We start from the raw sequence: 13,354 nt of genomic DNA, 5'->3' as shown, positions 1-13,354 counted from the left end.
TGAGATGTACCTCTATTCCCGTCGATCATAACTCAAGCCGTCATCATTGTGCGAAGCGGACTGGGTCGCGATGCCTGGCGGGAAGAATGGAGAGGCGCGAGACTGTCCCTCTCCACCAAGCGGTGCTGGGCGATTGACATCGGCGCGGCATCGGTCGACCTCTGCGCCTCGGGGCGCATGGCACTGTTGGTGTACATGGACGGATGAACTTGAGTCGATCCCTCGCTGGTAACGAGGGGATCCGCTGGTCAATCTGTTTGCTGATTAGAATCAAGAGCTCTCAGTTCCTAGGCATTATGCCAACTCACCGTCGTAGTACTCGTCGTCGTCACTCAAGTCAGCCAGCTGCTCAAAGTTGACCTTGTAGCGGAGAAGACCGCCGATACCACCGAATCCCTTGACGAACTGGTTGCCCTCGGTGGATCGGTCAGAAACAAACTCAAGAGTGGTACCAAAGTCCTTGTAGTGTTCCGCAATCCATTCCAGGAAGGATTCCTGAGAAACAATTTCCATCTCTTGGCCGGTCTCCTTGTCGAGGAACTTGTCACGGTTGGTCTGCTCCTGTTGCTTGGTGGTGTGAAGGATGACCTCGCTGCCGTTGCTGTCTTTGAGAACCCAGCGGGTGATCTCAAGGTTCTCGAAAACGATCAAGGTCTCGACGGCACCGAGCTCGAGAGCCTTGAGGGTGTCCTCAATACCGTAGCAAACCTTGCCAGTGTCCTGGCTAATCTCCTCAAAGTACTTTCCGATGAGCTTCTTCTCCTGGATGAACTTGACGTTGCCGAGAGTCTCGGAAGACAGCTCGATAGCCTGGTTGAAACCGTTCTCACCACCATAAGAAACATCAACAACCTTGATAACCTTGGTCGCAAGACGGCCGTCGAACATGTCGGAGGCGTTGAGGTCGTTCTTGAAATCGGCGGAACCAGCAAGAATGAGACCAGCAACGTTGACCTTGTCGGCAGTGATGAAGTTCTGGACAGCCAACTCGGCAACCTTTCGGACGTAGTTGTGTCGCTTCTCCTCTCGCAGACGAGCGAAACGGAGAGCGGACTGACCACCACGGCCGTGCTTCTTGGGAAGATCGACAGAGAACTTGTGGACAACCTCACGTGTGTTGCCGCTAAGAGTTCCAAACAGAGCACCGTTACCATCCATGATGATGAAGCCAAACTTCTGGTCGGACTCGAGCAGCTCGGCCAGAGCCTCGGTGTGGAACTTGTTGTCGCACAGGTAGAGGGAGGTGTTGATGGGCTTGAAGGGCTCGAAATCGATGTTGACCTTTCGCTCCTTGCCTTCCTGGGTCAAGATTTCGCCACAGTAGACGACCAGACCGTTAGGGGGCACCTTGTTGTAGAGCTTGAGGCGCTGCTGGGTCGAGGTAATGGCGGACAAGACAGACTGTCTGTTGACTCGAGATTTGATGTTGGAGGCAGTACCCTGAGGGGTTGTTAGTGTCGCCATAGGGGAATTTCGAGAGGACTCTGAAGCCGTACGTATTCTTCAGCCAACATCTTAGCTGCTCGAGAGACTTGATCCTTGGGGGCTAAAAGGACACACGAGTTAGTGCGCGTCTTGGGAGGGCTTGTCTCACGAGAAGGGCTTACGGATAATGAGGGAAATCATTGAGGTTCCATTTCCTCTGGCGGCTTCAAGACGCTTGATCAGCTTCTTGACCTTCCAGATCTCAATCTATTGAACGATGCCATCAGTCACTGTCTTTGGGGTTTGTCGATGTCCTAGACGTTAAATTTCTCGATCGCGGGGCAACAGACGACACGAGAAAAGAAGAGGGGCATTCGAGGTCCGGGATGAGGATAAGAATAAGACTCACGTTCTTCTCGGCCTCGTTCGCCTGAGCGTCACTCATTTTGGCGGTTGAACTGTGCTTAGCTCGGACCTTTGTATGGGAGTGGTATCTTCCGGTAGAAATTTCTCCTGGAGTCGTGGAACTATTAATTCTGGACTGGACTCTGGAGCCTGAAGATCCTAAAAGTTGGATGTTAGTGCCAGATTTTTTCGTGCAGTGAGCGATGACCTAGTGAGGCACCCACACCCACACCCGGGCACACAGAGCACACAACCCACTTTGATTTGCTGCTCAATTGTGGCAATGAAGTCAATGCACTTCACACTTTGACTACGTAACTTGTACTTCGCCCTCGGGGACGCTGCTGTTGGAAGTACTTTGCTTGGAATCATCGGTACCCGAGCGGGTCTCTAATATTACATACCTACCTACCTTACATAGGTAGGTAGGTAGGTAAGTCCATATCTTACCAGTATTATCACTGCTGACATGGAACCCAGTCCGCCTCTACATAGGTACTTTAGGTACCTAGGCTTTCTGAATCATGGACTGTTGCTGCCTGTAGGCACCCATGCCTCAGTTTAAGACTAGCAATGGCGATGGACTTTGAGTGAGTAATTTGGTGTGCTCCATGACTGACTTCCTTCGTACTAGGCTTGCCCATTTAACGAGAATATGATGTCACAGCAGGCTTAAATTCTACGCCTAGGTAAGTAGGTAGGTAGTAGGTAGGTAATATGGATAAACAAAAGCCATCAATCATATTATGGTGTATGGCCTGCATCATTTATGTGTTTGCTTCTCAAGCCTTTGACTTCTTATTTTGTGGACGCCTCGCAACCCTCGAAAAAGTTCAAATATGCCTCCTATGGTGAGCACTCCTGCAGTAGCTGGCACGACACACTGATAGAAGAGAAAGCATGCAACGAAATACCCAGCCAAGAGGAAGAGAACAAGGCAGATCGCAGCATAGGTTATCCTTCTGGCGCTTCTGAGGGCAATGTCAAGAAGATCCAAAGTTGACTCGGCAGTATGAAGTAGGGACTGGTACGTGTTAGTTCGTCTACAACACCGTGAAGTAGGCACCCTGATATGAAAGGGAGAGAAAACAAGAGCAACTTACCCGTTTCCCCTCTTCTAATTGTGTTGTCGTCGTTCTCCTCGGTGTCATCCATCTGGTCATCGAGTCGACTCCCGTGCCAAAGCCAGCAGTGCCTGAGAGGTCTGGTTGGCTATGAGATGCAACAGCCATAGGCAATGATGAGGTCTCACAGGTTTGGGAGGGGGGGGGGGGGTTTGCAGTGAAAACCCTTCTGTGACACCCATCATGAAGGAATAGAGCGATACTTTGCAGACTTGTGCATACATGGCGATGAGATAGCACAGCCCAACGGCCAACATCTGGTCGCTCAATGCGAGTAGAAGGGACTGATAGCCAAGATTACTAGGGGACTCATTGGCAGGTTTTCTGACCCCGATCCAATGGAGGACCTTCTCATCGACTCGCATATACTGCTGCTTGGATATGCCGCGGTTGAGAACAGCCATGACGGCCACAATGACGGAAATTGCAGCTGTGATGACGAAGGACAATACAACCTACATGAAATATGTGAGCAAAGGAACAGATGTGAATCAAGGTAAATGGACTTACACCAATTCCATTCATATCGGCGTCCACCACATGCTCGGCTGGAATGTCACACTGAATCCCGCCATTACAGAAGCTCATCCTCAGAGCAAAATACTATGGTCGAGGTTATGAACAGGATCAACTTCATGTCGTCACAGGTTGAGTGACAATGGAGAAGGGGTTATGTGATTACAGGCTATGATGGGCCTGATGCGGATCATCACGTTGAACCAACCTTCAACCCTATCCTTGTTTTACACCGAGTCCCGCATGCAGTACAGCTATGCTGACAGCCTTAAAAGCCACTGGTTTACATGTCACACTGCATCATCTCTCGAGAAGCACGTTCACCTTGTATAATTCCAACTGGTTCAGGTCTCTCTTTTCTACTGTTATAAAGATTTCACTCGTGCGATTGCATAAACCCCAGCAATCAACGTTGCACTGATCATGATTTTCCCGTCAATGATACATGTCGGATTTAGTAGTTCAAGTCCACGCAGATTGTTCCAGAGATTGAAATAGCTTTCTTCTATGTGACCCTACCTACCTACGCACCTACATAAGGTAGGCTGTATGTCTAAGGCCTACTGGTTCAATCTTAGTTGGAGCTGAAGCCGTTGCTGTAGCTCAATGACAGAAGCTGTAAGCGACTATTATTAAATCAATCCGTCTTGAGCTTCTCATTCGGTCAATGTCATTGGATCTAGGTCATTCCCCACACGCTAAGGTAGTAGCCAGGGTACATGGTACCTAGTTGGTAGGTAGTCTACCGGCCCAGCAGCAACGTTCCGCAGCTCGGCCATCCATGCGACGCCAATCACTACGTAACTACCTACCAGAGGTACTAACCTAACCTTTCCTCCACTACTCCGTATCTGTGTATGTACTGACCTTACGATACCTTTAGTGATCAAACACCACACTCATCAATAAGGGTCTTGGACTATCCGTCCTGCGACAGCAATTCGGGACATCTTGGAAATACTAGACTCGCATCATAGTTCCAGCCAGAACTACGTGCACCAAAGATGGATTCAGCTCCCACAGAGCTTGCCGCAACTATCCAGGCTGCCAGCATCGAACGCCATCCGGATCCTGCTCTTGATATCAACCCGCCCACAGCAGCCGAGAGAAGACAGCCTGTGACCCTAGAGCACGTCAAGCACGAGCACGATGGTGGAATTGACGACGACGACGACGACGACGATGAAGAGGACATCCCCTACAGCGTTCTCCGACCGGCGCCCAGGCATTCCCACCTACCTCCTTTGCCAGATCTGCGCTTCGAGCAGAGCTATCTCCGAAGTATCTCCAAGGCGGATACATGGTGGAAGGTAGCGTTGATTACAACGAGGGATCAGGCATGCATATGAAGAGTCTCACAGCTTCTGGGCGCTAACACGGTGCCAGATCATCATGCCCTTAACCCAAGGCTTAGTGTACAACCTCTTCCTCTGTGGCTGGCAACATTGGAACAGAAATGCTCGATTGCACGGCAACACACTAGGTGCGCGAGTAAGGCGCTGGTGGTGGGGAGTCAACAATTGTAGGTCATTGAACACATAGCCATGTTTCATGCAAGCTAACTTGTTATGCTAGGGAAGATACCTACCCACCCTAAGAGAGGTTGACAAGATCCGGAGATGAAAAGACTACAGGCAAAATACTCAGGACGCCGATGGCATGACCATGTATGATTTACGAAGTTAAAAATGACGACAAATCATTCTGTAACGTATGAGAAGTAAGCCCAGAGCGCCTATCAAAGCCTTTCACTCAGTATGGGCTTCTGCCACTTCGAAACCCCCAGCATGGACTTCTTAGTCGGTAGGTGGGATGACAAAGTCCTCTCATAACTACCAACTTCTGGTACTGAGAGTTGAGTCTGTTCCTTGACCATTAACTATGTCACACATCGCCTGTTTCAACGTTCCTGAATGCATCACTCTCAGTGATATCTGCCTTCATAAAGACTTAAATGGCAATACAATCGTATATAGCTTAACATTGGTATAATAACTTATATGCCTCGCTATGCTGACATACTTGCCCATCTCAATCCTTTACCGATCCCCTCACTGGATCAAGATACTGTTGTCCGTTGTGCCTCATTTTGAACCTTCTAAAGAACCCCGTTTACGGGCACGCAAGTTCGATGCCATCAACACCTTGCTTCTTCCAATACTGTATTTCCATTCCGCCATATCGATAACCTTTTGCGTCGCTGGCTTTTTGTCATATAAACCCTTGGCTCCCCAACTCCAACAAAAATGTATAGTGTCAAATGACCAGCCCCTACTCGTGATTTGCCCCAACATCGAGAGGTTGGGGAACAGGATGCGCTTGCGTCTTTTCTGGGCTCCCTCTAAAAGCCAGAGACGTCGCATGCAGGGCTGCTGGGCTAGCGTTGTTGCGTTCAGCAAAGTTCATGTTTAGAGTGGGAGATGGCTGGGCTGCAGCCTGTGCTTCCTTGCTGGATGTAGCTTCTGGGGCGTCTTGCATCTCAACAAGAGGCGATTCTCCCAGTCGATGCTCCTCGCCTCCCTTATCAGAGCTCGGCGTTGGTAGTTTGTTTCCAGCTTGTGAGTTGGGTCCCAGGACGTTCCGCAACTTTGGTGGTGTTACTGAAAGCTTTACAACCAGACTTCGGTTTTTCTCTTCCAGGTCATCGTCCATCATAGCTTCATCTTCGTCGAAATCGTCTTCGTCTTCTGATTCGTCAGGCACATGCTCATCGACATCTTCCTCGTCATCCCCGAAATCGGCCTCGCTCTCATCGTCAGAATCATCAGAGGCGTTGTGCCGGGGTCCCTTGTTGTTCTCGGCCCAGCCGGTTGTGCCGTGGTTCACTGCTGCCGATCGGCGAGGCCGTCCCGTTGGACCAACGGATTGCTCTCCATCAACTTCGGACGTGTCTCCCTGTACACTGCCTGGCGCACTGCTTCCAGTGGTGGGGTTCAGCCGTGTTGGTGCCTTGATCTGCCGGCCGCTAGCAGTAGTGACAGGGCCAGTCTCTACGGGTGTGTGAGTTCCAGTGTTGCGGGTAGATCGTCGAGTTGTCGAGTCGGTAGTGAAGATATCTTCATCGTCGGAGTATGTATACTTCATCTTTTTGCCCCGGGTTCGACCCTCATAAAGAGAAAACCCAGGCTCCGGTCTCTTGAACTGTTCCTTGCGCGCCTGGCGGTAATCACGGCGCTTCCGTTTCTATAAAGTGTCAGTCCTGTAGTCGAGTTGAGAGCTGTGGCAGAACCCAGTCCTGGTGCCAGAGCCAGGGCTTTATAACTAACATCTTCGCCGGCTTCGAATCGGGGCACCGCAGAGAACATTTTCTGAGCTAGCTTTGTAGCTTTTGGTCCGCCATCCTTAACCTGGAGTTTCTCAGCAAGAGTCTTGAGCTCTTCGATGGTACCCGCAACGCTCCACCATGTTCTGTTGGTCCCAGCAGGATTGCTCTCTCTGTAAACGCGGAACGCAGTGTCGTCTTGTCCTTCAATCAGAAAATAGCGGCGCTTGTCTCCATCTGATCCCCAAGGCTGTACCGATCTAGGCTGGTTCGTATCATCTTCGTGGCGGTTTTGCTTGTATGATTGATTGATAAGTCCTTTAACGGTGTCGGAGGACGAAAGAGTCCAAAGAATTAGATATCGCAGGAGTGTGAGCTTCATAAATGTTAGCACCAGGGGCAGGCTCGAGGGTTGGTTTGCCAATACGCACTCGTTTCGTGGGGTTCATCGAGGCGAATGTCGCGCCGCCAGACAAAGGGCTCTTGTCCTCCCAAGCCGGTGCCCATTGGTTCTTGTGAGTACTGACAGCATCCTCCAAAGCGCGACCGTAATGGCCAGGCCTAATTCTCAATTAGCGCATTGTTTCTTGCGACATTGGGTCCTGCCATACTTGACATCTTGCTTGCGATTCAATAGTAACCCCAGCAACGCGCAAAGGAAATGTTCTGCTCGATCGCCAGGAATGGGTTCGACAATGTCACGTTCGAGTTCTTGTGGGCCAAAATGGGCAAGAGATTTAGGAAATGCGTCATTGAATCGGCTTCTGAACATCACAATGAACTGGAGCTGTTAGCCTGCACTCTTAAAGTCCAATGCGCGACTGCAGCGCGTCGCAACAGCTGCGACACGCGCTGAACGGCAAAAGAGAACATTGTGAAAGGAGGCTGGGTACAGCAGTAGAGCACATACTGCAATGTCTGGATTATCTGCCAATACATATTCATGAGGGGGCGACGGTGAGCGTTTTCGTGGTGGCGGCGAAGCCTCCTTGGCTGGTTTGTCTGTAGCCTTGGAGAAGTATTTCTGGATACCCTTTTTGGGCTTGGCGACTGGCTCTTGGGTTGGCTCGTCTAGCTCAATATCAGAAGGCACAGGTGACAACGAAGAGAGCGAAGAGAGGTCGGAGGAGTCGTCTTCGGCCGACATTTTTTGTGTGGTTTGTTGATGTGAGGTTGACATGGAGATGGAGATGAGTGTGGGGAGAAGGAGGAACGACGTAACTTGGGCTCTGACACAGAACAAGCACACACTAGCCTGGTCGAAGAGCCGCAGATTAGGCTGGTGAGTCCTGATAGGCTAGACAAATATCAATTGACTATCTAAACAATCAAGCTCGCAATAGAAACAAAGTAAAAAACATCCTTTGTTGTTCCCCCAGCCGAGAGCTCTTTGCAACCCAGGCTGTTGCACCCTCGTAACAGTGACCGCCTCTTGCACGCTCCCCATACGAAGCTTCTGGGGCACGATCTGGACCAAGATCTCCGTTCCAATGTCATGATGAGATTATTCCAACAAATGTGGTGTTTGATAGTATACCACCAGTACACAACTCTCGTCCCTTTCCTCTGTGGTTTAGTTTCCGCATAGGTAGATTGACTCTCGCGTTGGGCCAGGACGAACTGAAGAGTCTTCACTTGTTCGTCATCTTGGCCAAGTTTGGCCGTATGATCTTCAAATAAGCACCCTGGCCGAACTTCGGCACCAAATCAACCCCCAATGTTCTTTCTCCTTGAGCAGTGCCAGTTGCCGCATAGCCAAAAACTCTTCTGGCTTGAGCCATATTTCAAGAATGAGTCGCAAAGTCGTGAATGAGAAACCGAATATCGAGAATCGGCATCTGCTCTCACCTCCATGTAGCATTAGATAGAGCAATTTCCCGCCACACTCAAGGTCTGTCTCAGAGACGAAGGGCTTTTCAGACAGAACAGGCCAAGAATGAGCATGTCCCACTAGAAACATATCGCAGAAGTCGTCGCGATGTCCAAAGACGTAACCAGCGGGCACCCACTTAGGGATATTCCACTTTGAACGCCCCGTCCTCCCCTTGTCGCTCACCATGGATCAACCGCTTGGTCGACTTCAACCACCTCAACATCAAAGTGTATCGCCCCGCTTAGCATCCCGCAACGCAACATAAAAACCCACGCGTGGTATATACGCAAACGGCAGGAAACGCAAGATTGACAACAGGCTGTTCAGAACGGCATCAACGATACCGACGAAAAAGTATATGTGGTGAAAGCGACGTGGTGTAATCTAGCACTCTTGACCAGACGAGATATTGCTAAGAATCAAGCATGCACCAGGTCATGATTGAGCTGTTGTGGTGATGATCGCTGGTGATGACTTCAGCTCAGTTTGAGCGATGTCGAGAGGCGAAAGGTCGATTGGTTAAGCACGCGTCGCGCTAACATCCAATGACAGACACTGGATAATTTATGGGGCCGATGTACATACACCTGCCCCGTTCTATTACTGCCCGTGCCCGTAAACAGGGAAGACTCCACATTCGAATCAGAACTGAAAATTGGAAAGAGCGATCGAGCCCTATCACGTGATTGGATCCACCGTAAACTGAGAAAGAACGACGCACAAAATTGGTAGTCAGCGCGAGCGTTTCTAACAACACACCAAGCGGCCATCGCCAGGTAAATATCCCCTCCCCTTCCTTTCTTCCTCGCCTACGATCTTCCATACTAACCCGCAGCTTCACAGACTACCCTTCCCTTTTCACACCGTGAAGAAGAGCCGCCATGGGTAGAGTTATTCGCAACCAGCGTAAGGGTCGTGGATCCATCTTCAGTCAGTACCGAACGAGCCTTGTCCACGATATCGAAAAACATCAAGATACTGACGCCTGTTAGCGGCCAACACACGCCTGAACAAGGCTCCTGCCAAGTTCCGTAACCTCGACTATGCCGAGCGCCATGGCTACCTTCGAGGTGTAGTCCGAGAGATCGTCCACGATGCTGGCAAGTTCCCCGAACGATGAGCCCCCCGAGAATTTTTTGAACGAATTTGCACAATTGTGTGCAAATGCAGTGATGGAGGAACGACAACTAACGATTATTGTCTGCGCAGGTCGTGGTGCCCCTCTCGCCAAGGTCGTCTTCCGCCACCCCTACCGATTCAAGCAGGTCACCGAGACCTTCATCGCCAACGAGGGCATGTACACTGGCCAGTTCATCTACGCCGGAAAGAAGGCTGCTCTCACCGTTGGCAACGTTCTTCCCCTCGGTGAGATGCCTGAGGGTACCGTCGTCTCCAACGTCGAGGAGAAGATTGGTGACCGTGGCACTCTCGGCCGTACTTCCGGCAACTACATCACCATTGTCGGCCACAACCCTGATGAGGGCAAGACTCGCATCAAGCTTCCCTCCGGTGCCAAGAAGGTCGTCCACTCCGGCTCTCGAGGAATGATCGGTATCGTCGCTGGCGGTGGCCGAACTGACAAGCCTCTCCTCAGTATGTTTTCTCGGGGGATCCTGAAATTGAAATGAGGCATCGGATCACTGACATGTTTTGCAGAGGCTTCTCGTGCCAAGCACAAGTTCGCCGTCAAGCGCAACAGCTGGCCCAAGACTCGTGGTGTTGCCATGAACCCCGTCGACCATCCCCACGGTGGTGTACGTATTCTCAGAATTTTATGTGAATGAAACAGAAGAGCTGACAATGGACACAGGGTAACCATCAACATATTGGTAAGGCTTCTACCATCTCCCGATACGCCGCCCAGGGTCAAAAGGCCGGTCTTATTGCCGCCAGAAGGACGGGTCTTCTCCGTGGTACCCAGAAGACAAAGGAGTAAAGTGGTGGCTGGGTTCATGGTCTCATTGGGATGGTGTTTACTGGCTTGCTTGCATCTATTGAAGGTACTGCCGAGAGCAGATGGCTGGTAGCTCCAAGGGCAAGTACTATGGCATTTGGCGCAAAAAAATCTGAAGGCCGGTTTCTGTGAAAGATGTGAGCGAAGACGTGAGATACCGCGAATACCGAAAAAAGGCTTCCATGAGAGAAGAAGCATGCTTGGTTAAAATAATGTCCATTCAGCGATTGTGTCCAATCATGCGCACCACGCTTTTTTATTATGCAAGTGATATACTACTGTATACTCAGCTTCTTATCATTAAATAGATCGTTCATCGGAATGCTTTGCAGCCTTCACATGAACTACTCCGGGTAATGAAGGTTAATTGATGATATCGTGTGGGGTTCTTTTGGTAGTAATCAAGGTATTGGCGAGGTCACCAGATCATGATACGTACGGCTTGTGATGAGGTAACCAGATCTGGATCGTATGATGTCCGATTGAATTTATTTATATTAAGCAGAGAGCCCTAGCCGTCCGACGATCATAAACTTGTAGCTTTGACCGTGTATACAAACTCTCTCATCATCTAACCCTTCCGGCCTCGAAGCTGCGGTTCGGGGCACGTAATCAACATAGAAATGTTGGCGAGACCATCTTCTTCGACTCTCCGGCTTGAACTTCCTTCCCTCCTTCCCAGCTGCAGCCGCACGTGTACTCGCAACTTCTCCAGTTTGGCTCCTTTTCGGTTGCCGAAAGGCCACACCCCACGTTCTTACCCCACCAAGACCAGGACGTTTGACCCCTCCATTCACCTCAAACTCTTCCCCTCCGAAGCTTCATCTACTTTTCTATCCTCATCATCTATATCTCACCGTTTCTCTTCCCAAACAAGACAGTCAAGCACCATGTCTGCCTTTAAGGAATACTCCCTTCTCTGTCTCGAGAACCCTCTCCTCGGTGAGTTACTCTTCAATTGCACCATTTGCAGGAGAAATAACTCTCCGTGCCCCTCCCATGCAATCGATCATTTGCTGACAGGCACTTTTTGTTCTATGCAGACATCCAGGCCAAGGGTGACCAGGCTCTCCTTGACAAGTATGGTCTCAAGCCCAACGACGCCATCCTCGCTGAGGAGAAGCATATCCCTCTCTACGAAGACCTCCTAAACAACTACGATGCCAAGCTGATTGCTGGAGGCGCTGCACAAAACAGTGCTCGAGGTGCTCAGTACATCCTCCCTCCTAACAGTGTCGTCTACCTCGGTGGCGCTGGCGATGACAAGTATGCTGCTATCCTTCACGATGCTGTCAAGGCCGCTGGTCTCCGTGTTGAATACCGTGTCGACCCCAAGGAAAAGACTGGCCGATGTGGTGCTATCATTACCGGCCACAACCGAAGCTTGTGCACGGATCTTGGCGCTGCTAACCACTACGACCTCGATCACTTAAAGAAGCCTGAAATCTGGAAGCTCGTCGAGAACGCTGAGGTCTACTACGTCGGTGGTTTCCACTTCACTGGTACGAGCCTGGTCACACACCCCAAACACTATGATAATGCTAATCCATGTCAGTCTGTCCTCCTGCCATTATGGAGCTCGCCAAGCAGGCTGCTGAGCACAACAAGCCTTTTGTTCTCTCCCTGTCTGCTCCTTTCATCCCTCAGTTCTTCAAGGAGGTTGTCGATGCCAGCGCCCCTTACTGGGACTACATCATCGGCAACGAGACCGAGGCCGCCGCCTACGCCGAATCCCACGACCTCCCTAGCAAAGAGCCCAAGGATGTTGTCAAGCACCTCGCCAACCTTCCCAAGGAGAATACCAAGAGAAAGCGAATTGCCATTGTCACTCAGGGTACCGACCCTACTCTAGTTGCTATCCAGGGTGAGGACGATATTAAGGAGTTCCCCGTTCACGCCATCGAGAAGGAGAAGATCAACGACACCAACGGTGCTGGTGACGCCTTTGCTGGTGGTCTCTTGGCTGGTATCCTCCAGAACAAACCCCTCGAAACCAGCATTGACATGGGCCAGTGGCTCGCTCGCTTGAGCATCCAGGAGCTTGGACCTTCGTAAGTTCACCCAAATGCACCATTTCGTGACAAGTTGTGTGGCAAAATTTACTGCTTCATTCCTCTACCTATCTTTCCTATCAACAGCATAGCTCCTTGGCCAGGGCACCAATCCCAGTAACATGATAACAAACCTCAACTAACTCTCGTGCAGATACCCCTTCCCCAAGCAAACCTACCAGGCTGCTTAAATCTATTAACAGCTCATATTGCACATCCTTCTTGGATCATTGAATGTGGTTCGGCGTTGCTGGGGAAAAGGGGAACGGTTTCAACAACGGCGTTTGCATCCAAAGGGAGAATATACCCCAAACTGAGGGCTCCCAAGCGCATTGAGCGGCATGGTATCCTCCACGATATCGAGTATTTGGCAAGCATATTATCTGAGTGAATATAAAATGAATGACTTCTTGCTTTAAACCCCAAGATCTTGCACCGACGAATGGTGTCTATACCATCAGGCTGGATGAATAACGACTAAGCTTAACCCGGTTGACGAGCAAACTCATCAGCTATCGCACGAGGTCCGAAGACGTCGAGCAGCTAAGCTAGGCCAGCATACTGCACCTGTTAAGCTGATCCATTATGCCGTCAACATCTTAAGCTGACCGGCTCCAAAAGACCAGTACTCCATGCTAGGATATGTGCAAGGGCTTTGTAGCAAATCGTCGTCTATGCAATCAATCGTATTCCGTCCCGAGTGGTCTAGACCAGGAACGAGACGTTTTTGAAAGCGCAAGATTG

General features: G+C 50.4%; 6 protein-coding genes across 6 annotated transcripts; 3 read left to right on the top strand and 3 right to left on the bottom strand.

The window, feature by feature from the left end:
* Nucleotides 1-32: 32 nt before the first annotated feature.
* On the bottom strand, nucleotides 33-1,870 carry FPRO_04701 (putative eukaryotic release factor 1; the record flags this gene model as incomplete). Its single annotated transcript, XM_031230241.1, has 5 exons — nucleotides 33-244; nucleotides 309-1,440; nucleotides 1,497-1,546; nucleotides 1,608-1,692; nucleotides 1,835-1,870. 5 exons carry the CDS (start codon nucleotides 1,868-1,870, stop codon nucleotides 33-35), a joined length of 1,515 nt encoding a protein of 504 aa, XP_031080397.1.
* Nucleotides 1,871-2,813: 943 nt separating this feature from the next.
* On the bottom strand, nucleotides 2,814-3,479 carry FPRO_04700 (uncharacterized protein; the record flags this gene model as incomplete). The annotated part of the gene is made up of 4 exons (XM_031230240.1): nucleotides 2,814-2,854; nucleotides 2,934-3,034; nucleotides 3,177-3,409; nucleotides 3,465-3,479. The coding sequence occupies 4 exons, from the start codon at nucleotides 3,477-3,479 to the stop codon at nucleotides 2,814-2,816; spliced, it is 390 nt and encodes a 129-aa protein (XP_031080396.1).
* A 995-nt stretch (nucleotides 3,480-4,474) lies between these two features.
* Nucleotides 4,475-5,077, top strand: FPRO_04699 (uncharacterized protein; the record flags this gene model as incomplete). Its single annotated transcript, XM_031230238.1, has 3 exons — nucleotides 4,475-4,780; nucleotides 4,857-4,992; nucleotides 5,046-5,077. 3 exons carry the CDS (start codon nucleotides 4,475-4,477, stop codon nucleotides 5,075-5,077), a joined length of 474 nt encoding a protein of 157 aa, XP_031080395.1.
* A 664-nt stretch (nucleotides 5,078-5,741) lies between these two features.
* Nucleotides 5,742-7,879, bottom strand: FPRO_04698 (uncharacterized protein; the record flags this gene model as incomplete). Its single annotated transcript, XM_031230237.1, has 5 exons — nucleotides 5,742-6,653; nucleotides 6,737-7,108; nucleotides 7,164-7,293; nucleotides 7,344-7,513; nucleotides 7,643-7,879. The coding sequence occupies 5 exons, from the start codon at nucleotides 7,877-7,879 to the stop codon at nucleotides 5,742-5,744; spliced, it is 1,821 nt and encodes a 606-aa protein (XP_031080394.1).
* Nucleotides 7,880-9,486: 1,607 nt separating this feature from the next.
* Nucleotides 9,487-10,541, top strand: FPRO_04697 (putative 60S ribosomal protein L8.e; the record flags this gene model as incomplete). The annotated part of the gene is made up of 5 exons (XM_031230236.1): nucleotides 9,487-9,535; nucleotides 9,598-9,705; nucleotides 9,815-10,198; nucleotides 10,262-10,359; nucleotides 10,416-10,541. The coding sequence occupies 5 exons, from the start codon at nucleotides 9,487-9,489 to the stop codon at nucleotides 10,539-10,541; spliced, it is 765 nt and encodes a 254-aa protein (XP_031080393.1).
* A 908-nt stretch (nucleotides 10,542-11,449) lies between these two features.
* Nucleotides 11,450-12,801, top strand: FPRO_04696 (uncharacterized protein; the record flags this gene model as incomplete). The annotated part of the gene is made up of 4 exons (XM_031230235.1): nucleotides 11,450-11,501; nucleotides 11,603-12,061; nucleotides 12,115-12,610; nucleotides 12,765-12,801. 4 exons carry the CDS (start codon nucleotides 11,450-11,452, stop codon nucleotides 12,799-12,801), a joined length of 1,044 nt encoding a protein of 347 aa, XP_031080392.1.
* Between the last annotated feature and the right edge of the window lie 553 nt (nucleotides 12,802-13,354).

Source organism: Fusarium proliferatum (assembly GCF_900067095.1).
Source record: "Fusarium proliferatum ET1 genome assembly, contig: FPRO_scaffold004, whole genome shotgun sequence".
Lineage (NCBI taxonomy): Eukaryota > Fungi > Ascomycota > Sordariomycetes > Hypocreales > Nectriaceae > Fusarium > Fusarium proliferatum.
Note: the sequence above shows the minus strand (reverse complement) of the source record. Positions and strands in the feature narration are given on the sequence as shown.